The sequence below is a fragment of the Acinonyx jubatus genome, chromosome B4, assembly GCF_027475565.1.
Source record: "Acinonyx jubatus isolate Ajub_Pintada_27869175 chromosome B4, VMU_Ajub_asm_v1.0, whole genome shotgun sequence".
Taxonomy (NCBI): domain Eukaryota; kingdom Metazoa; phylum Chordata; class Mammalia; order Carnivora; family Felidae; genus Acinonyx; species Acinonyx jubatus.
Genome location: NC_069387.1, coordinates 119075030 through 119098976, shown reverse-complemented (window position 1 = coordinate 119098976; position 23947 = coordinate 119075030). Strand labels below are relative to the sequence as shown.

At 36.5% G+C, this 23947-nt stretch overlaps 1 protein-coding gene across 5 annotated transcripts in view; it reads right to left on the bottom strand.

Moving 5' to 3' along the window:
- The window catches only part of ANO4 (anoctamin 4), a 412471-nt gene that overhangs the window by 201133 nt on the left and 187391 nt on the right, over nt 1–23947 (bottom strand). For 4 of the 5 annotated variants that reach the window (XM_027071002.2, XM_027071003.2, XM_053226653.1 and 1 more), the window contains one exon: nt 10624–10728. The exons of the other annotated variant lie outside the window; for it this stretch is intronic. In XM_027071002.2, the coding sequence (XP_026926803.1) occupies nt 10624–10728 (105 nt within the window). The remainder of the gene's footprint in view (nt 1–10623; nt 10729–23947) is intronic. 5 annotated transcript variants of the gene reach the window in all.

The window sequence follows — 23947 nt, the reverse complement described above, 5'->3', positions numbered from 1 at the left end:
AAGATAATAATTTTGTGTTGTTTTAAGTCACTACATTTGTGGTAATTTGTGACAGCAACAAAAGTAAACCAATACACTTACTATAGGTTTTTAGACTCTGCAGCTCCAAAGAAAAAAACCTCATGGTCTTGTTATACAACCAGGATTTAGGGACACCTATGTTGTGCCATGAACTCAAGGAAAGGAACAGTTCTGAAGGGACATGGTATGTCTAGTGTTGTGGAAGACATCAAGGGGAAAGGCAACTTCCCTGACAACCCTACATAAAGAGACTCCTTCTCGTCCAATTATTCTTCACCTCCTCTCACTGCTCATTTCTTCACAGCACTTATCACAATGTAATTACATTGCTTATTCATTTGTTTACCTGTATACTGAATGTTTACCCTATGAGAATATAAGTTACATAAGAATAGGGAACTTGTCTGTCTCGACTGGTGTACAGAGGTCCTGGCACAGCCCTCAAAATGTATGTTTAATGATACAATGATGACCTCAAGGGGGACATAGTCTAAGGATGTCTGGGAGCCCCCTTTTCTCAAAATCCTATGGTTCTAGGACCTTGCATGTTCATTTTTCCTAACACAATTCTTATTCACAAGCCAGGCACTCCATAGTTTCAAGTAGAGACTGATTAAATTTTCAAGTACATAGTGATTACATTTCAAGTAGATATTGATTATATTTGAACAACAGGATAAAATTATTTTAACAAAGTATAAGATTTACTATTAGTTAAAAAATATTTTTTAATGTTTATTTATTTTGAGAGAGAGAGATAAAGAGTGTGATGGGAGAGGGGCAGAGAGAGAGGGAGACACAGAATCCAAAGAAGACTCCCAGGCTCTGAGCTGTCAGCACAGAGCCTGATGTGGGGCTTGAACCCACAACCACAAGATCATGACCTGAGCTGAAGTTGCACACTTAACCGAATGAGCCACCCTGGTGCCGCCTGCTTACTATTCTAGGCTCTACCACTCATCTGCATGAACTTGTGCTCTCATTTCCTCATTGATGAGGCAGGTATGGAAAACTTCTTTTTCAGGATGGCTGAGAGGATTCAAGGAGATCATATACATGTTAGTCAGGGTGGCTGACGCATGGTGGATCTGCAAGAAATGTTGGTTTATCGATTTTGGACACTGGGGCCTTAAGTTACCACTTAAACCTTATCAACACAAGGTGTCAAAAGAAACATTTGCAAGTTGAACTGGTTGTTATGAGGGGTAGATTGGGGTGAGGTGTGAAATAAAGGGGGAAGCTAAAGAGGACACTAAGATTCACGTCTAGGTGACTTACTGACTCACCATGGGGACAAACTCTTGAATATCCATTCATCCATCCATGAGAATTGCCCCTCTGCTTTTGCCAAAGATAAAAAATTACCAGATCATCTTCTGTCGGTACCACCTTCTGGTGTTGGCACAATCAGTTCAATAAAGCCCTCTATCTTTTGGAGTTCCCAAATGGAACGATGCTGTCACCCAGGAGATGTCTGGAGACATTTTTCATCGTCCTGGCTAAGGAGAGAGGGTGGTGCTAGCATCTAGCGGGGTAGAGGCCAGGGATGCTGCTAAACATCCTACAATGTGCAGAAGAGCCCCATAAAAAGTTGTCTAGCCCAAAATGTCAACAGTGTTGAGGTTGAAAAATTTTGCTTTATATTAAAGGACCCACTAATTGATTCTAAAGGGACCAGATAACTTGGGAAAGGGAAGAGAAGTCCTTTGTTTTTCATATTGCTGCCCAACAGTATTACTATCTGGAAGTTGTTATGGAGCTGATGTTACCTGAATGCTCAAGAGAAATAAGTATGCTGTACTATCTGATTTTTAGAGAATTAAGTTATATTAAGGCACCACTATCACATGCCAGTCTCTCAAGAGCCTTAGCAGAGATTAAAAATGCTGATCCGTCAAAAAATGCTGAGCTGAACACACGGTCAATAAGAAGACTGTAGAACATGTAGACAACTACACAGACAGAAGAAACATGTGCCCTTCATCAATATCTCACCATTGTTACTGATAGAGCAGCTTTACATGCTAAGATTTAGAAACAAAGTACAATATCCTTTGAAGCAAATTTATATCATTTCTTTAAGGAAAAAATCCCCAACTTCCAAAGTTAATCAATTTTAAAAATCTATCTATTCAACAAGTACTTAGTGGATGCCTATCTTGCCTGGACACTGTGCTGGGCTAGGAACTGGGGTTCAAGCACTGGATGTGCCAGCCATGGCCCCTGTCCTCACAGAGCTCACCATCTAGCAAGGTGGCAGCTTTATCCATGGCATGGATATCACAGTGATACTGTACATCCAAACAAGGTTACTTTTAAAGGATCCCCTCACTTTCCTTATACTTTTTTTTCCTCAAAATAAGTTTGATAATTATCTACTTATTAGAATTCTGCTATTAGACCCATTAAATAAAAAAGAGCCAAATGTTTTGAGAAGTCAATTAAGAATAATAAGATGAGAATGCAAAAAATTCTATTCAACCCACGTAAGAGACCTACACTGCATAAACTCAGGAAGGGCTGTGTGAATAGAAATGGAAAGCTGAGTCAGTATAGGTAGATACCATACATTTGAAAAGCACAAGAGACCCAAATGACCTCTGCAAAAAAGCAGGCATTCAGCCTAAAAAAAAACCACGTACAGCAAAGAGTCATGTACATCAGCTACACAAAAGTCAAGAACCTTAAATTGCCTGGGAGATCAAAAATCAGAATCTTGAGTAAATCATCAAACAGCATAGGAAAGAGATTTCTGTAGGCTGACTTGCTATGCTATTCCAGAATAGAGGCAGAGCAGAGAAGTCAGAGGGCTAGGAGGCAGGTAGATCCTGACATTCTTTATATGATGGAAAGGCAAATTTACCTGTATAGTACTGAATCTACTCATTAAATATTTGCAATTATTTAAATATTTTTTCAATGAAAATCGTTTAGGTTATGAGCCATTGTTCATTCTCTAGGGAAAAGAGACCACAAATATATTTCAAGGGCTCAAATAAAGAAGCAAACAAGTTAATTACCTTCTACCATTTGCTCACCGAAGCAACACTTAAGTTAGGTGCTAGAGGTACAAACATGAACAAGAGATGAGTGGAAGAAATCAAATCAGTGTTATAAAAGCAAGGGAAATCAAACAGTGTGTCTTTTAGAGAGTAAGAAATAAATACCAAAAAATCAAATAGCTCCACTCACCGCTGTTTTAACTCTATTCCTCAAATGCAGCAGGAAAACCCCACACTGCTATGAAAGTACAGTAGTACTTTAAATCTCAGTATTTTCTGATGCAGAGAAAATAAAGTGAAATTATAGGTCACTGAAGACAACATGAGAGGACTGTGTAGTGTAATCCAGGTATCTATATTTGTCCTCCAGAGCACCAGCTCATGTTACTATTTTTGTCCCAAGTTCCAATGATTACATCTGATATTCAGAATTCTGAAGATACTGTGTATTGGCCTCAAATCCTCATCAGAAAACACGAAAAAAAGGACACCTTTGGGAATTATTTAGAATGTGAAAAAAATTGTTTAAATCTTAATTTGAGGGGCGCCTGGGTGGCTCAGTTAGTTAAGCAACGAATTCGGATCAGGTCATGATCTCACAGTTTCCGAGTTCCAGCCCCACATCAGGCTCTGTGCTGACACCTCAGAGCCTGGAGCCTGCTTCAGATTCTGTGTCTCCCTCTCTCTGCCCCTCCCCTGCCCGCATCTGTGTCTTTATCTCTCAAAAATTAATAAACATTAAAAAAAAATCTTAATTTGAACATAGCTGGCTGTTTTATAAGAAGTTCACCTTCACATCTAGCCCCAGGGTCTCTTCCAGGGAAAAGCCCATGGCATCTCCACAACTGATGTAAGGACTAGCAAATAGGAGGCGCTCAATGCCCATTTCTAGATAAGTAAAAACTAGTTGTAAGGTTCTATCAATTTTTTTTCTTATTCTAGTTCTCTTAGTGTGATTGCTTGGAAGTATCTGTTTCTCTCTCAGACCCAGAAATTAAATATGAAGGAAGTGGGAAGGGAGACATACGCAAGAGCATTACAATGTATTGAGTGCCGACTGTGTATTAAGGATTTTCAGGTCTGTTTTCCCTTTTCATCCTCAAAATACTTTAAGAGAGGGACATTCTGAGAAAGAAGCCAGGCTCAGAGACACAAAGTATGGCCACACAGTAAGTGACAGAGATGAAATCTAACCCAGTTCTGACCCCCAAATCCACGATGTTTCTAGCTGGCTTCCTGTTTCTGTGGAAAGAATCCTACTGTTCTTAAATCATGTTTGGCTTTCAAGTACACAGGAGGTCCTTTAACCACCAACCAGCTATCTTGCCCTAGTTCTAATATTTATCTGAAGAGAGCTAGACTTTACATCTGTCACCTGACAGGTCTGACACTTTTTAAAATTTAACAAATAGATCAAATTAAATGTTTTTAAAAATTCAGAGAAACACAAGAGACTCAGTAAAACTTTGAGTACCTGAAGGTGGGATTTTAAAAACTAAACACTACTTAACATTTGTATGATACCAACAAACCTAGGACTCTCTGTTCGTTACGCTTCAAATGAAATCTTATGGTGTTTCTGAGGCAGAGACGGCTTGGTGTACAATGAGGAGGGAAAAAAAGGCAAATTTGGAAAACTCAAAATAAATACAGCAATTGGAAAGGACATGAATCTTCCCTTAGCTGGCTTTACTTCTTGCCAAAGGTCAGCAGTTTTCAAAGTGTGTTCCCTGGAACCCCAGGACCCTTTTGGGGGAATTTCATGGAAGGGACAATGAGGAAACTGAGTGGGCAAAGCCCTACACCCTCTACCCCCAGCTACTCCCAACAACTCAGTTACCTGTTTTATATATTGAGATTATACGTGAAAATACATGTGAGGAAGAAACAACAGCTTCTACTGCTTTAAAAAGTTTATAAATCTCTACTAGTGTGTTATAGCAACAATTAAATGGCTGTGTTAACATCTCCCCAAAGAAAACCTGGGGTAAGAAAGCTGGGGTTCTAACTGTTACAGATCTGAGAGTAGGTACTTTTTTCTGCCATGGAAAGTTTACTTGAAATACTTTAAGATTAAAAATAGGTCTCTGAAAAAAGAAGTCATAAAAATTTTTTTAAATGTGTAGTCATTAAAAAAATGTCATTTGCATTTTCTGGCTCAGTAATGATGCGGTTTATATAAAACGGGGCATAGACAATAGCATAGGGTACCCACAGGGCACTCTGCAATGGGGCCAAGATCATTAACTTGTTCCTGGGACAGCATGTTTCTTATGAAGAGCTTCTCTTGCCACTACTTCATTCTAAAGAAACGGACAGACACCGTGGTTACTTCTACAGCAAGGCAGATAATAACAGCACCTCTTAAAATCTGAGAGTGATACTTAGAGAAGAACTGAGTACCTAATTCTAGCTTTGCTCAATAGCCTTGGTTACCTTTTAGCAACTTTAAAGGAGGTCAATGATGTTCTACATTAAAGATCCTGAGTCTCCTGACCATAATTTCCCTTTCTTTGGAAAGAGCATGAGCTTTGGATTCAGACAAGCCTGGATTCAAATGCTAGTCTTCACACCTACTAGCCATTAGATTATTTAACTTATTTAAGCTTTAATATATTTCTCTTTTCAGTGAGGATAATACAAATTACCATACAGGATTATTGAGAGGAATGAGGACAAGGTAGCAGCCAACACTTGCCATGTGCCAGGCACTACATTAAGGGCTTTATGCAGATTTACTATAACTATTCCCCTTTATCAGATGTGGAAATTAAGGCAAAAAGAATTTAAGACTGAATACAATAATACAGGTAAAAAGCCAAGCGAGAGTTGCCAGGCAAGATTACATGTGCAATATATGTCAGCACCTCCCTCTTCCCCATCTTCCCCTTTGAAACAGCATGACCATACAGATTAAAAATAAAATTGGAAATCAGGGCTCAAAAAATTGGATTCAAAATGACTCCCTGGATGTCACTGAGAAATGACTCAGTCTCTGCAGGCACAGAAGCACAGAGGACCACCAGTGCAGGAACAGCACTGTGATTATGTGGGCACACGTGCAAGCACAGAGGGTCAGACTATAGGATAACAATGAGCCTTCCAACCTCCAAGTTCTCATTTCAAACATTTTGCTTTTTGCTCTCTTTCCCTCACAAGAATCTAATGGACTACGACACAATAATGTGCCATGGTGTGAATGCCACTCTAGAGTCCCCACAGTCTGTTATCTGTATATGCTGGGAATCAAGAAAACAAGAACCGAGGACAAAGCAGGAGAAGTGGGCAACAAAAAAGTGGGGGGAAGGAATGATCTCTAGAAAAGGATGGGCATTGATGATAATTTAAAACAAGAATTAAAAGGTTCAGCATAACCTTTGAATGGTATATTTTTTTAATGGCTTTCTAATGTAATAAATTCTCATTCACAAATACACACACATATGCTTCATGGACCGCAGATCTTTAAGATGGGATTCTCAATCGAATTGCAGAATGAAATATATTATTTTTCTAAGTGATCCTTCTCAAAAAAGTCCAGATTTTAAAAATTTGGGGACAAAAAAAATCAGAATAGTTTTGTTTTAGTTGCTACTATTATATATACTATAGTAGGCACTAAAATCCTTTGACTACTAGGGGTTATGAATCTTACTGGACAAATTCAAGACTAAGAATTGCCCCCATGATCTTGTCATCATTACATCAAGTGAAATCTGTCTCTCAGTCCCCACCCCACTGGCCTGGTAGACAATTTCAGTTCAGCCATTGCTGACATTCCTCTACTTCACACATGTAGTACTGTAAAAGGTTACAGAGGTTTTGTAAACAGCAGAATGTTTAAAGAGACCGCTCAGTTCTCCAAGCCACACTGCTACTCATGAACCACCCCCTTTGCAAGTCTAGAATAGAATTCATTCATTCACTCATTCATTAACAAAATTTGTTGAGTGGCTACTATACTCTATTTTCTGCTCAAGATACTAGAGTTACAACAAAGAAATAGGAAGAGAAGACTGCCACCTTCCAGAACCCTCAAAGTTCCCTGAATGCTAGAAGATCTGCTTCTTCCTCAGGCTAGAGAATCTCAGCCAAGACTGGCAGTTCTGGTGGCTCAGGTGCAGGCTCCCAGCACACAACCCAGTCATTTCCTCCCTTTCTACACAGCGAAGGGAAGCCATGCTACCACTGCAGGACAATCTAAGTGAGCTGGACAGGAAATTCCTTTTCTCTGTCTCTGGGTATCTATGTGTGTTTCTTTCTCCCTTTACTAAGCTTTAGTCACTCAGAAGCCCAGGCTTTCAGAAAACAAAAGCCAGGAACTTCAGGAACACAGAACTCTACTGAAACAAAGGATGGGGATGGGGAACAAAAGGTTAGAATAAAGAAAGAGGGGAAAATGATGAAGGAAAACACACACATACACCCTTATGTCATACTGCCACATATAAATGCTTTCTTCCTAGAAAGCAATCAAGTTTTCATTTTGAAAAATAAAACAAATGTGATCTGTGACTGTTTTAATTTTTCTTGAATTTAACTGTGCACCAAAATGTTCACCAGTGCTTTAAGATTATGAGGAACATAGTGTGTGGCACATGACAGGTGAGATGGATAGATGGATGAATGGATAAAATGACTCTTTTCTTCCTTAGAAGCTGTATATCTGATATGGGGAAGCTGAGAAACTTATAGGTGGCCAGCCATTCTAAGACATCTTTTGGACAGATGAAACTATTGTTGGACAGATGTAACTATTGTTAGGGCGTAAGTACTATAGGAAAAAAAATGTAAATGTATTTTATAATGTAGAAGCATGGAGAAGAATTCTTGCATCAAGACATAACAAAGTAAGAATAATTTTTTTTTTAATTTTAATGTTCATTTTTGAGAGAGAGAGAGAGAGAGAACGCACAAGTGAGGGAGGGGCAGAAAGAGAGGGAGAGAGACAGAGAAACCCAAGCAGGCTCCAGGCTCTGACCTGTCAGCACAGAGCCTAACATGGGGCTCAAACCCACAAACTGCAAGATCATGACTGGAGCTGAAGTCAGAGGCTCAACCAACTGAGCCACCTAGCTGCCCCAAAATAAGAATAATTTTTTTTAATCTGGAGTTTATTTTTCCTAATTATTTTTAGTTAATCTTTTATTTATCAGAACAAGGGCCAACATATGTTTAAACATTGACTATCAAATATTAACCATTTAGCCTTAGGGAGGTATACTCCATTTTTTTCACCTTTAAAATGGAAAAAATAGCATCTATTACTTATAGGGTTGTTTTAAGAATAGGAAGAGATAGAATGGAAGAGCACTTACTGTAACAGTCAGCCTACCTTTGACACTCAAAACATGTTTCAAATACTCTTTCTCTCTCTTTTCTAGCTTGTTTTTAAAGGTCATATATGTATGTCCAAGAAATTCCAAGAAAATAATGAAATCTTTCTATCATCTCGAAAAATACTTGTAGGAGAGAAAGAATTTTCCTGATGTCCAAATCCTATATATTTTTACATTTTTGTAAGTTGGTCTCTTAAAGCTTCCTATAAACAATAATCTATAGTACAGTCCCTTGAAGAACCAAATTATGTATTTTTATACTTAGAAATTTCAATTAACTTGTTAAATATCTGAATCACATTTGAAATGCAGAGAGAAACTGAAGGGAGATAAAAGGTTCAAATCCCTCCTACCAGTAATGACTCAGGCCACATGGGCAGCTTCTCAAACCTACTTAGCATAAAAATTATTATATTTTTAAGTTTATTTATTTATTTTGAGAGAGAGAGAGAGAGGAACCAGCAGGGGAAGGGGCAGAGAGAGAGGGGGCCAGAGGATGTGAAGCAGGCTCTATAGTGACAGCAGAGAGCCTGATACAGGGCCCACAAAACACGAGATCATGACCTGAGCTGAAGTCGAAAGCTTAACAGACTGAGCCACCCAGGCGTCCCAGCATCAAACTTATTTTTTAACAAGAAAACAGATTAGTTACAAAGTATTAGAAAATTCTTAAACCTATAAAAAGTTTATTTTCATTTTAAAGTAAAATATTTCCCTTTTCTTAGTTTTACATTTAAATATTAACTACTCATAAGCCTCCACTCTTCTACTTGTTCACAGTGTTATCATATATAAATGTCTGTAGTAAAATATAGTAACAAAAATTACTATAAGTATAATCTCATAAACATTTAAATTTATGTAAGTTCACGCAGCCCTAAAAACTTTTAAGTTCATCTCCTGCACTTGCATAGAAGTCAACTTTTATCATTTATTAAAAATTTTTTAAAATCCTCTCAGCACTATATAATCTATCATCTTTCAAATCAGATGAAGTAATTACAGAATTTTATAACTTCCCATGAAAAAATTATTTTCTCTCCAATGTCTATTAATTGGATTTTTAATCTCTTGGGGAAATTTTTCTCTTTTATTCATTAAGCTAATATGAAGGGACTGCCCAACCAGAACAAATAACTGGTCCTCTTGTATTCTTCATTAAAAATATTTCTCTTAGTACCAGCCTTATCTTCAATTTCAGGATCCTTCCCCTTGATGTGTTTAAACCCCATACTGAGCACATTCAGAAAGGAATTAAATGAAGGGTAGGAGACCCTCTATCCTCCTCTGGTTTCCAATCTTGATCATATTACCTCAACAGGTAACCTCTGCCACCCTCAGCTGTCCTACCTATGAAAGGAAAGTATTAATTATCTCAGAAGGTCAGGAGGGCAGTATAATAACAAAAGAGGATAACTGCTATGAAAATGCTTAAAGCTGCTCACTAAAAATTTAGTATAGAAATGCAGTGTCACAAAACCAAAAGTAGCAAAAAAATTATAGTGGTTCTTTCTGCAGTGCTCTTCAGATCTAACCCCTTCAAACGCGAAACTGTACAATACTATTGGATCTTAAAAGAGGAGTATCATTATCTCGAATTAGAGCTCCAATAATGAGACACAAATGTTAATGATTTAGTATGTGATACTACATCATCCATCCTCAATGCTGAATCTACAACTTGAGTAAATGTATGGTTTATGATCAAATTCGTAGTGACAACTACCAAACACAAAGTAATGTAAGAGTAAACCTTGATTAATCAAAATGCTTACAAGAGAGGGGTCATTCCTGGGTCACAGCCCATCCTTAGAGATTCAAGATACGCGTTTTGGAGAATAAATTCCTGATTTCAGTTTATTGCATCAACATTTACTTCTTACTACTCTTACATTTGAGCAAAGGAATAATATTCTGGTTTCTCAAAGAGTTTTATTTGATTATGATTAATCAAGGAATCTAAAAATTACAATTCCTAGATACTGGTTAAATATCACAGAATACTAAATATATAGAATTTATAATTCCACTCCAGTTTTCCATCAGGCTTCTTCAAACACCCCAATACTATGTGACTCAGTTTCACAAATTAAACCTGCAGTTCAGTAGCCATCTTTTCTGGTCTCAAAATTATCTTACACAGTATCTCTTTTAAGACATTTTTTAAAGCATGGCATCTAAGTTTCTAGTTTTATTATCCCTCCCAAGTATTAGAAGAGTTTCTCCTTTCATGGTCAAATTAAAATTTGAGTGAAACTTACTTTCTTGTATTGCATTAAGAATCTCTGAAAAGTCCACATCACTCTTTGGGCCGTCAGGTAGTATTTGCATATCCAGCTGGTAGCCTTGCAAATCCACACCTCCTTCTAGAGAAATGAAAGATATTCATGGAGTTTGCACTGGTTATCAGAGAGCCCAGCATTAGGGTCCCAAGGAGAGGCAACGTCAAAATCTAAAATGAACAGCCAGCTGGTTTGCCAGTGATCCTCCCTCTTGGAAAAATTACTTAAAAAAAAATGAGAAACATTACCAGCCATTTGATCCTTATGGGACTAAAAAGGTTTAACTGTATTTCCAATGTAAAAAATAAGGCAATTATTTTTTTAAAATACCACACACTTCATAGTATTTACTGATAATTTCCTAGGTGAAGAATGAAACATGTTAGCCTCCACCCAAGGACATTTAAAATTATTTTTAGCTTCACATGGCTCAAAAGTGACATTCAACACAAATACTTTATAGCATCTTCTCTAAAATTATAATACATTCTTAGAAAAGGGTTTAATATTCTTGATATCACAGGAAAAAAGATATCATTTTCCCCCTCACAGTTGGGCTTCCCTACTACATCACTTATTTTTCAATTATACCAGAATGCTTTTATTTATTCTATGAAATAATTAAACCTCTTGTACTAGATTTGCCTGATGCATTTCTGGTGTGTTCTAAAGAAAGAGGGTTATTTATGCTGCTCCACATCCTATAGAACATTTAAAGAAGTCAAGGAAACCAAGATATCAAAAAGTAGCTTAATTACTACTAACAAACCTTTAAATCCTTCTTAAAATAATTACAAATAACATCTCCAATTTGAGGAGTCTGGTAGGGTTAAAAGCCAGTGCTAAAAGGAAAAGATAGCCTGATGAACAGAGTAGGCCATGCCCTAGCTTCCAATACTTTTGTAAAAATAATTATTTCATAAGCCCAGAAATTATTCTTAGCCTTCAATAAATTTGTTATGTCCCTAAAACTCAAAAAGAATATGACATAGTCATGATTGCACAGGGACACTCATTCTAGGAGGGACAAGGACATAAGTAACATAATAGAAGGTGAGCTTTAGAAGGGCAGGAACTTTTATCTGCATGCTATCACTTGGTGCTTAGAACAGTGCTTAGCACAGAGTAGGCCCTCAACAAATGTAGGTTGAATGAATGACTAAGGCTGTGTGGTACTTATGAAACATAAAGGCCATAGAGCTACAAGGCAAGCTATAAGCTCAGATACTAGAGTCCTACAACTGAGCATTCAAATTCTTATTAGGAAACATTGAATCTCTCTAAATCTTGGTTTCCTCATCTATAAGATAGGGGTGATATTAATAACAATCTCACAGAATAGCCATGAGGACTAGATGAGATAATGCATGAAAAGCTCTTAGCTGTCAAACAGTCAGTGCTCAGTAAATTGGAAGTCATTACTATTATCATCCATAATAATGTTTCAAAGGAACACTGACATTTGTATAGAACTATCTAGCTATGAATAATGAGAAGCCACAAGTCCATTTTTTGTGATAACAGCATGCATTTCAGTGACTGTCAAGCACTGTCAAGCACTGTAGACACAGTGAACTTCTTAAATGCATGCATGCGGTTGCCTTACTGAAGTTGAGACTAAGCTTCCAAACAGGAATTAAAATGGGTTATTTGGTTTATTTCCACCAAGTTCAGCCACTGTGAATAAGGAGAAGTTCTGATGCTTTTCAACTTCTACTAAGTCCTTTGTTCTGTTCAATAACCAAAGACCTTATAATAACAATGATAAAAAATAAAGAACAAGAATATTCACTACTGCCTCTAGGCTGGCTCTGGGCTATGTGCTTGTTCATTTCATTTAGTCTTTACCTTTGAAAAGAAGGTGCAGTGAGAAGTAACTTGCCCAATGGCACACAGCTACTAAGTTGTAAAGATGCAATACCAATCCATGCTCATAACTACCATTCTTTAATAGCCCCTATATCAAAGCAGTTACAAATATAGGCTGTCAGAAATACGAAAACTGGATTTACCAACAGTCCCATGTTCTAGAACTTCAGACCAAGATAAATACCACTGCATAACCTAAAAAGCAAAGGACTTGCTAAATAGACTAATCAATAGAAGCCCAACTTATTTACCTTTGTTTGCCTTAGTCAGAAGCTCATAAATTCATGTGGAAGTAGTTTTGACTAATAGCCACAAATTTTAATAACTAAAATTACACAAATTTTTAATATTTTTTTTTGTTAAAGAACAGTATAGGAGTATAAGAAGTCACAGAAGCAGCAATATAAAGGGGGCATTCAGGTCATTAACGTCTCTTTAAAGAACATTTAATGCTTAAGATAAAATTAAAATGTGAGGAAAATGAATACAGAGATACAGATAAATAGATTTGTCTCAAGTATATTTAAAAAAACACCCTTTTATATAACTAGAAAAAAAGACAGAAAGAAATTAGTCCAAATGGGTACACAGGTTATATCTCACCTATAACATTATGGGTATATTTTGTTTTATTCTTTATCTTCTCTATTTTTTTTATAATAAACAAAATACTTTTATAATTTTAAAGTCATTAAAAAATTCAGATTGTGTCAGTAGAGAACATTAAATATTTAGAATTCAGGATTCAAGTCTTAAAGACTATAGATGTTAAACCAGTAAGGGAATAATTTAATTTAAGATTTTCTAAATTAATTCAATTCTTTAAATGTATACGTTAAAGAGCTCAAAATTGTAGGATGCAGCATTCTCTTCATGGAAAACCTTAAGATCACATTTAGAATCCTTAACATTTAAGGTATCTTTCTTCATCTGCTCTAGAAGAAATAAAAAATATACTTTCATAAAGTGTAATAATATAAGGGTCTGGAACTTCTGACAGGAAGTCATTCATTAAAGTCCAACATGACAAAGTAGGGCTTTTGCAAATTTTCCTAAATAGAAAGTGATCACTTGCGCAAGGACATTTTCAAATAAATCCTTCAAGGTGACAATCTTCACCTTTAGCACATACTGTCAACTGAACAAGACTAAATTACTTCAATACAAAACATTCTATGTCTACTTTGAATGTCTGGTATTTATTTATTGTTAGTCCTGTAGCTTCAATGTGTTCTCTAAAATGTTGAGAATCATATCTTCTGTAGTCAAAGAGGCCTCTGACTTGAGTCAAAACACAAAGGTCTTTTTTCAGAGGCAAGATGGTGAAAATGTCATAGTTTCAAACTGATCACGTTTTAAAATAAAATATAACGCCCATTGTTGTTGACAGTAACTGACATGCACACCAAATGCAATCCCAACGAAACTAAACCAGTAAGTTACATTAAAGAGGGAAGCTGAAAACTTTCCTAAAGATGTGGAGAACATAATGCACAATTTTAAAAATCAAAAATAGCCACAAAATTCATGTGATCTCCAATTTTGCCTTGAGATTCTCTCACACTTGATTGATTATACTCAAATCTTAATTATGATTCTGCAGTGTGAGAGTAAAGTTGAAAGTAGTTTCAATAAAAAGTAACCTTGACAGCAGTGCTTACATTTAATAAAAGATCTTCGCTGGGCAAACAATAGGTTAAAAATTCATTTTAGATTCATAACTAGCTTACACAGATTTAGCTAAATGCTTACATACAAAAGGAACCAAAAAAAACAAGCTCTAAATAGGAGTCTCAATTAGCAAATATGTCAATGCCTCTCCCATTCCATCTCTGTCTATAGAAATCCTTTTCTACTTCTAAGCCCCATCCTAAATACTCTGCTTCAGAAAACATTTCTTGATCCTAATAAGCAAACACCACTTTCTACTATTTCTATTTTGAACTTTATGGCTACCTATATTTTATCTTTTCTGTGGTACATTTTTCTATCAAAAATAAGGTAGGTAAAGTACCTAGCACAGGATAGAGTAGACATAGACATGTGAGCTCTCATTTCTCCCCATCTAGGTTTTTTCTTCATCTCTAGCACTCTCAACTAGAATGTAACATGGTGGAGGCCCGATAACAAACTTTACTCACTTTTATCCCCTAGAGAATCTAAAACAAGGCCTTGAACATTTTAATTGCTCAATTAATGCTCTTATACTGCAATTTCACATTACTAGTAACAGTGGATACAGACTAAGAAAACATCCCAGTTTTCTTTCCTCGTCCATAATTTTAAGGCATCTTGACAGGTTATCTATAGATAACTATGAAAGACACGTTCTAGATCATACATTTACTTTTTGTGAAGTCTTCTCAAATTTTGTCAAATAATAAAGAAAATGCTGAGGTACCAAAATCTTAAAGCTTATAATGAAAGTCAAGAGTTGCCAAACTTACCCCTTTCTCAATCCAAACCTATCCCCTGAATACACTCTCAAGAGTTTGTTTTTACTTCTTTTGGCTATTTATGTGTAGGTGTTCCATTGTTTCTTGATCCATTTTATTTATTACTTATTATTTCCTGCTATGATGTAAGACAATATAAGTTATATTACTGCCACTTCCCTTTGTCCTCCACCCTCCCATCAAATCACTATTCTTAGTTATTCTGTTACATTTAATAATATATTATATAATATATAATAATATTCTGTTATAGTTTAATAATTTTAAATGACTTAAAATTCAATTTCCTGTTCAACCGAATTCAGACAGATCTTATACTTGCAAATTAGCACAAAATGGTACAAAAAAGCAGATTCTGACATTACATTGACCTGGATTTGAATTTCGTTTATATGTGACCCTGAGACATTTTATTTAATGTCATTATTTTGAGCCTCATTTTTCTCATTTATAAAATGGAAAAGATGAAATTTTTGGAGGCTCCATTGAAAATTATGGACAATTATTTATATATATATGCAAATATGGCTCATAGTGTTAGATCACCAGGTGAGTATCTATTTTCTATGTTTTATCTAATTTTATATGGCATATTCCTTCTCTGGAAAATGAAGGCCAATTCCAGGTTTAGGGTATAGACTAAATAAAAACACTGCCTTAAAAAAATTCTGTAACTTGGACTTGGAATACTTATTTCACACTGAAAGAGAAATAAAGAGAAGTATGACAAGTCAAATCTTACCTTCCCCATGCAACACAAAAGAATGGGGGACTCTGTAAAGTAGGCCAGAGGGGACAAATGGTATTTTCTGTGATTTCCTCATAATTAATGATGCTAGATGTGAGCATGTGTCTACATTTTACTTATATTCTGTAAATAAAAATTGGTAGTTCCTGTCCTGAGAGGCATTTTTTAATACAAATTGTCAAATGCAGTATTTTTACAATATAGGAAGCAGTGATATACCAAAATTTTATATAAATATCTAAAATAAATCCTCATATGTAATATTTTTGGATTTAATAGGCTGCAAAAATACCCTTTTTTGTAATTGAGAGTTTGTTTTCAATTCCTCATAGTGAATTCAGTGTTTCTGAATTTCATCTCTAGCACTCTAGAGACAATGTTAAGATGAAGAATGGTATTAAGGAGAGGGAGCAGTACATTCTGTCTTCTTTACAAACTTTTCCTGCATCAAGCCAGTGTTCAAAATGTATCTTTTAAGAAGGAAGAAAATGATTTCAGTTCTTCTCAAGGATCTGAAGTCGGAAACCCTAGATTCACATGTGGGATATTCCGCTGGCTCTAAAAAAACTTTCCATCTCCGTGTCTTACCTTCATTTATGGTGCTTACCAAAATCTATTTAATATGCCACAAGCTAAAAAGACTTTACAATAGAGGATGCTCCATAAGTACTATTGTGAAAAGACACACAAATCACACTCTTTCATATTAGTGTTTCATAACTATAAATCTAGTAATGTTGGAAGATTATTCTCTTCCAAAAGAAAGCTCAGCATTGTATTAATAGGAATAAACAGACTGATTCACCCATACCAGTCACTAGCTAAAGATATTCTTTCAAATGTTTAACATTGAGTAGTTCTAAGGACTCAATTCTGGACTGGATCCTGACTGGAAAATCGCATTTAATTAATAGCGGGTAGAAGTTTCTCAGGTCTAAAATGGAAATAATAATCCCAGTGCTTTAGCCAATAATGGCTGACTTTCAACAAAACTGTTTCCATGTTTCTCAGGACTGGCAAGACTGCAATCTCCTAAATTATAATGCATCCTTGCACTAGCAGTTCCAAAGAGAGTTTGGAAACCAGAGCTGCAAAGCTACAAAGCAGGAAAGATTTGTGAGTTCTGTAGGCAGGGCTTCTTGGTGGGTGGGCAGGGGGCTTTTGCAATATCCTAGCTGGTGAGTTCTGTTGCTATGATGACAGGCATTCTTTAGAGGAAGAGAAGACAGTATTTAGGATTAGGAGGGGTTGCAGAATAGAAAACATGAGACCTTCAGCATTACTATTATGTTGTTTACTTTCTTGCATGATAAATCTATAGATGGGCTTGAGATGAACGTATGAAAGAGTATGGCCTTGCAAGACAGCAAGCTTCATGAGCGCTAGGGTTCTGCCCATCTTGTACATGACTCTTACCTCTAACTTAGGAAATTAAGCAGAATAGAAGCTTACTATTAACTACCTACCACAATTATGGGCTCAGGTAACTAGTTATAGTTGTATGATCTTTAAAAAAATTTTTTTTAACGTTTATTTATTTTTGAGACAGGGAGAGACAGAGTATGAACGGGGGAGGGTCAGAGAGAGAGAGGGAGACACAGATTCTGAAACAGGCTCCAGGCTCTGAGCTGTCAGCACAGAGCCCGACGCGGGGCTCGAACTCACGGATCGTGAGATCGTGACCTGAGCCGAAGTCGGCCGCTTAACCGACTGAGCCACCCAGGCGCCCCTATAGTTGTATGATCTTTAGTTAAATTATTATTTAAATCTCTCCAAGCTTCTTAAAAATTTTTTTTTAATTTTTTTTCAACGTTTATTTATTTTTGGGACAGAGAGAGACAGAGCATGAACGGGGTAGGGGCAGAGAGACAGGGAGACACAGAATCGGAAACAGGCTCCAGGCTCCGAGCCATCAGCCCAGAGCCTGACGCGGGGCTCGAACTCACGGACCGCGAGATCGTGACCTGGCTGAAGTCGGACGCTTAACCGACTGCGCCACCCAGGCGCCCCTCTCCAAGCTTCTTAAATATAAAATTGTTTCAAATAACCTCAGGCAGAAGATACAGTTTTATACGGCACAAAACACAATCCTTGTTCCAGAAATTAGTCATTTTGTTTTCCCTGGGGCTGCCTTTTCTGTAGCTTTTCTTCACTCACTTTGTGTGTTCAACTGGTTGTGAAAAGACTTCAGAAAATTCTCTCTACATGCATCATATAAGTCAAAATATGTGCATATGTCTCTAAGCAAAGGGAAACAAAAATGCAAATATCTAAGGGAAGAATTTGGTACATATTTTTAGAAAACACAATTCTGTTACTCAGCAAATGAGAGCAAAGAACACAGATACCAATGCCCAAAATAGCTTGTTTTCCTAAGCACCCCCTGTTTACTAAACTCACATCACACATCACAAAAAAAAACACTTAAAGAGGAAGAGATTCAAATGAAGGATAATTAGTGTTATTTCCAAATCCCACCACTGACTGTTCTGAAAGATACCACATTCACCTTCAATTCAATGAGAAATAAAACAGAAGTCCAAAGTAACTCTTATAAATTTTTTACCACATAATTTCAAAGCCATGTGGAAGATCTTATCTTCCAGTCACACCCAAAATCCATTTCACAAATAAAACAAATATGTAATTTCACCCAAGCTTCAGATCTATTCAAGGAGAGCAGCCAGGTTCCTCAGGTTCAGTAAAAAAGTTTCGGCCACAATTCTCAATTTTTTCTTTCCAGATAAGATGATGAGAAAAACACCAAAATTTCACACTCAAGTAATTCTCATCTTCAAGGGGAAAAAAGTGTCACAGTTTAAAACACACACACACACACACACACACACACACACACTCATAAGAAATACAAGACGTAGGTTTTAGTCAGGGTGCATCAATTATTAATTTTGTACTTTGGGACAAGAAATTTCATTTCCTGACCCATAGTAAAATCAGGATAATTCCACCTCATAGACTGCTAAAAGAACTTAGCAAGATGTAGGAGAAATATTTATGAAAGCCCTTTGGAAACAATGGAGCATCATCTAATGTGAGGTAGTGGTATCATGATTATTATTGTTGTAAAGAATGGCCATCCATTTCCTTTTTTCCTTATTTTTTTCTCTAAGGAATGAGCTGAATCTTGACTTTCATCTTGGCAGAACTAGAGACAAGTCAGCCTTAGTGTGGCTTCTTAAGAAAGATATAAGTCTAGGGGCGCCTGGGTGGCTCAGTCAGTTAAGCATCCGACTATTGATTTTGGCTCAGGTCATGATCTCATGTTTGTGAGTTTGAGCCCAGCTTCAGCTCTGCACTGACAGAGCTGCATTAACAAATTCTAATAATAAATAAAGACACAAGTCGTTCTTGGCTGTCCATTTTTAAATCTCTCCCTACTTGCTCCTTGTCTCTCCCTGTCCCTTTCACTGTAGCTCCTGCTAAACATGAAAGGCAATTCTAAGTTCAATCTGTTCCCTAATTTGAGACCAGACCTTGACATGAGGGCCAGAAAGTAATCACTAAAACTCAAGGCAATGGTTATGTGTTTTATAATATTGGAACTAGAAAAGGGGAGGATAAAAAAAACCAAGTGTAATGCAGAGTACAACAAAAAAGAAGTTAAAAAGTAGAGCATCACTTAGATAAGTTTCCAATGGAATCCTACTGGTCCCTTTTTCAGTAAGTTCTTCTTACATCAAGGTTTTAACTATTACAGGTCTTTTAATTTAAATTTTCCAAGACTTTGCTACACTAACTTGCTAGAAATATATAGCCACCAAGTTGTTTGAAGAAGAAGGTAACATCACACACTGAATGACAAAATCAAACTACCTGATTTGGAATCTTGCCTCTACCATTTACTGTCTGTATCTTCTTGGGCAAATTACTTAACCTTTTATGTGCCCCAGCCATAAAATGAGGATAACAGCAAGAGAATATTAGGGGAATTAAATGAGATAAGGAATTCAAGCAGTTTAACAGTTCTTGAGGTTGAGAATATGATACAGTGCTTAATAAATTATAGCTATAATTTGATTTATGTCAAACATTTAACACCTCTGTATACAGACAGAACTACAGACATTCTAGATCACTGGAAACAACAAAACCCTAAAGTTCCTCTTGTGTGAAATTGACTTGTCCCAGCATTTAGATACCATGTCTACATAATCATGCATAAAGGGCTGCTCAGGTTTTAAAAGATAAAAGAAATTGTGTTAGAAATTATTTGGAAAACCATGAAACGTATCAGCAAAAAAATCATTTCACAAATTCTAAAAGAGAATATAGGACATATAATGGGATCAATAATATTTCTCTGGGACAGTATGATAGGCCTAACAGATTAAGGGAAGGCAATAGAAATATTTCAGATTGCAGAAGGCTTCTAATTCTATTTTATATGGCATAATCATTAAACTGGGATAATGTGATCTATACTCACACCAAGTTTTATGGTTTCAAATTCAATAGATTGCAATCAATGCTTCAGTTTACTCTACTCTTGACCCTTAAATTATAGTCCCAAGCCCAGTGCCATTTAATACTTCTATTATTTGCCTATAAAGGGGAATAGAAAATAACATGCATTAATTATGAGTGGCTGAAAGATAAGGTCAAAATAAAATCAACACACAAGAACAACATCTGAAACAATCAGAAGGAAAGTGAAACCACACAATACAAGATAGAGGTAAAGGGCTCCTGTGTCAGTACAGCACAGTGACAAGCTGTCTTAACTGATATTCATTCCAGCATGAGTTAACTGGAAAACTGCTCTATGGTAGAGTGACCAAGCAAGAGAGGGTTCTGGGACATATTCATTTTCAGGCTTCTGAACTGTGTCTGTGATGGTGAGAACAAAAGTGATCACTACCATTTATTACTGAGCACCTACTATGTGCCAAAAATCATACTGAACATTTTACATTAATGAATTTATTAACTTGTCCTAACAGTGCTACATAGAGTTGCCAGATATAGTGCATAAAAATACAGGGTGCCCATTTATATTTGAATTCAAATAACAGCTAGTAATTTTTTATTATAAGTGTACCCCATGCAATATTTGGGGCACACACCAAAAAGTTTTGCTGTTTATCTGAAATTGCTATGAGTCCTGTATTTCATCCGGCAACCCTAAGGCCATGAAATAGGTATTAATATCCTGGTGAGAAACCTGAGATTCACAGAAATTAAGTCATTTGCCCAAGTCTGCATAGCTGTCAGGTAACATATCTGGGTTCAAAATCTCTAACAACAAAGCTTGCATTCATAACCAGTATAATGCACTGTCTCTTTTATTATGCTCTTTCCTATATAGGAATGGCCATCCATCTATCCTCCTGTTGATATTCTAATTGACCTTCGAAGTCCAATTTGTAGATTATATGCCTTGTGAATCCTTCTTAGATTTTTCCAAATAAGAATATTCCTATAACTTTACTTTTATCTTTGTTCCAGCCCTTAAAACAGTTTGACTTCTATTACAGCAGGTTACATACAGGTCCCTGTAGTGGACATTCTTTTATGTGCATTTCTCTTTTCTAACATCACCTCTATTTCCTTTTGGGACAGTGTCTTTCCCTTACTACATGTAGCCCAGGCGGGAGGAGAAATCAAGGGGTCCTACAATCCTATTATAAAAGCTGAAGGGAGAAGTCTCCTTCTGTCCTATCCTTTCTTTCATCACCACCTCCCAACCAAGGAAAAGGTGCATGGCCAATAAGACTGTCTCTCCTAAGTCTTGAAAACTAAGACAAATGGTAATAAAAATAATAAATAACTAAGACAGATGGTAAGGGTTCATTTATTTCAGATAATTAAGTAATTTATTTCTTGGTTTCTGTTCCTTTTCCAAGGCTGGTTTCTATAGGCTTTCCATCCATATCTTCCAGATTTAAATTCCTTCTTTGCTTGGATTAAATAGTTTCAGTTGTTTATAACCAAAGAACTCTGACTGATTGTTTCTTTGGACATGAGTGTAAGCTCCCTAAGGTCCAAGTGTAATAGAGTTCTACACCATTCCAGTCCCAAGAAGTTATCTTCCAAATACATATTTGTATATAGTAGGCACTCAGAAATGCTTATAAACTCAAAGGGGGATAAATTAACTGAAATTGTTCAGAGCTGATAGCACAGAAGATCTACAAGGCTCTCTTGTTTTTTCTTTTTGTACTTCACAACCAGTCTGAGTGAGCTTTTGGAAAGCACTTTGAGAATTGTGATTATTAACTGTGAAAAAGTGGATGAATCACTTGATAGGCCTCAATAGTACTAAAATGTCCATGATGCTTCTAAAATCTATGACTCGCTAGAAATAAGTTTGAGAGCTCTTCTATCATCTCTCAACAGAGAGCTAGGATGCATTACTGCTAAGTACACTAAAAATAAAAGGATGTAACTGAAGTCACATCTATCTTGCAGAAGAGGAGTTTTAAATATATGTATTTGGGTTTTTAATTATAACTTATTTGATATAATTTTAATTATAATTCTATGCTAAAGAATTGGCCTTATTTATATTTTCTACCATTATCCAATGCAAGTAGGGTTCAATATCTATGATAAAATTATGGATAAACATAGTGATGTGTTCTTAAGGTGATATCAGTGACATGAGATATGCTAAATTATCCCACACTGACATTACACCATTAGCAAATAATACTTCTTTAAATTTTTATTACATTAATTTCAGCATAGGATGTCAAGTAAACACTGACTCAACTCTACCTGGGTCAGAGATGAACAAATATTCTATGTAATTCTGGGCACTGTAAATTCAAAGAGGCAGAAGTGGGTAGAATGGTAAACAATCTTAACACCGTATCATTGAAGGAAGAACTGAAGAAACTAGGAAATGTTTCAGTTGGCAAATAGCTCAAGATGAGTTTTTAAACAACTAAAGGAACATCATTTGAAAGAATTTAGATTTATCCTGTGTAACTTCAGAATGCAAACCTATACCCAGGGGGTGGAATAGATTTCAACAAACAGCAAATAATCATTTAATAAAACCTTCTCTGAATTATGGAGAATACAAAGATAAATTGAATACAGTTCCTGCATTCCAAGAGAACTATGAAGTCTAAAAAACATACTGACTTTGATAAGGCTTCCAATTTGTGTGAAGTACTGGAAAGTGGGAGGTCAATTCTGACTAGTGAGATGTAGGAAGACTTTTGAGAGAATGTGGTATTGGGTTACATTTTGAGTAATGATAAGGGCTGGGTAGAGATTTACTGGGGAAAGGGGCATTTCAAAAGTGACATGAGCTTATGTGAGAAACAGTGAAGAGCTGTAGATGGTTAAAATAGAATAAGACAGGTTATGGAGTACAAAAGATAAGCCAGAAAAACTGGGAGAGGTTAAAGAGCAGAGGGCTTGAAAAACTGGACTCACAAGGTTGCGCTTTCTTCTGGACAGCCATAAAGATTATTAAGTAGAGGAGGGATATTATTAATGGTCTTATTTGGAGGAAAACTTTAGACGGTCCAGAAAAATAATTAAAGAAAGTTGTGGAAGGCAATTCCCCAACATCCAAAACCCTTCCATTGGGCCCTCCATAGTTCTCCTCCTATAATCAGTCTTTTCTCCGAATGTTCCCTTCATTATCTTGTTCTTATGAAAGTCTGGCTCTTCCACAGGCCACTGCTTCCTTGTGGCTCTCTCCTATGGTACTCTTTTTCTCCTATGGTCCTCACACCAATGGACCTGGAGGGGAGGAAATATCCTCATTGAGTCTTAATGCCACCTTTAGACCACAGTTCTTTCCTTTTCTCTAAGCATCCCCAGCCTTGAGTCTCAGGTTGTTATATGAACCTTCAATTCTTCATTGCATTTACTTGCTGCCTTCCAGGCCATGCTCCCTCATTTCTTGATGAGGTAAACTCCTGGCTTATTATCACTCTTCCAAACACTATTTAATTCTTGACCATTTCAGTATCTATACAGGTGATCTTTCCCAAACCCTGGCCTCTCAAGTCTCTGAGAATTCTTTCCTCCAATACTCTTGCCCTCCACCCTATTAGAGCCACTCATTTCATACCCTAGTCTAGACCCTGTTATTACTAATAACAGCAACCCCCTCCATAATATCAGTGCCAAGCATTCCACTCTCTCATAACCACCTCTTAACTTTCTAGCTCTTCTTCCTATCCTAACCTTGACACCCTTCCAACCCCTCTGAAACCTCCAACCAACTGATCTATCAACTTTCCACTGT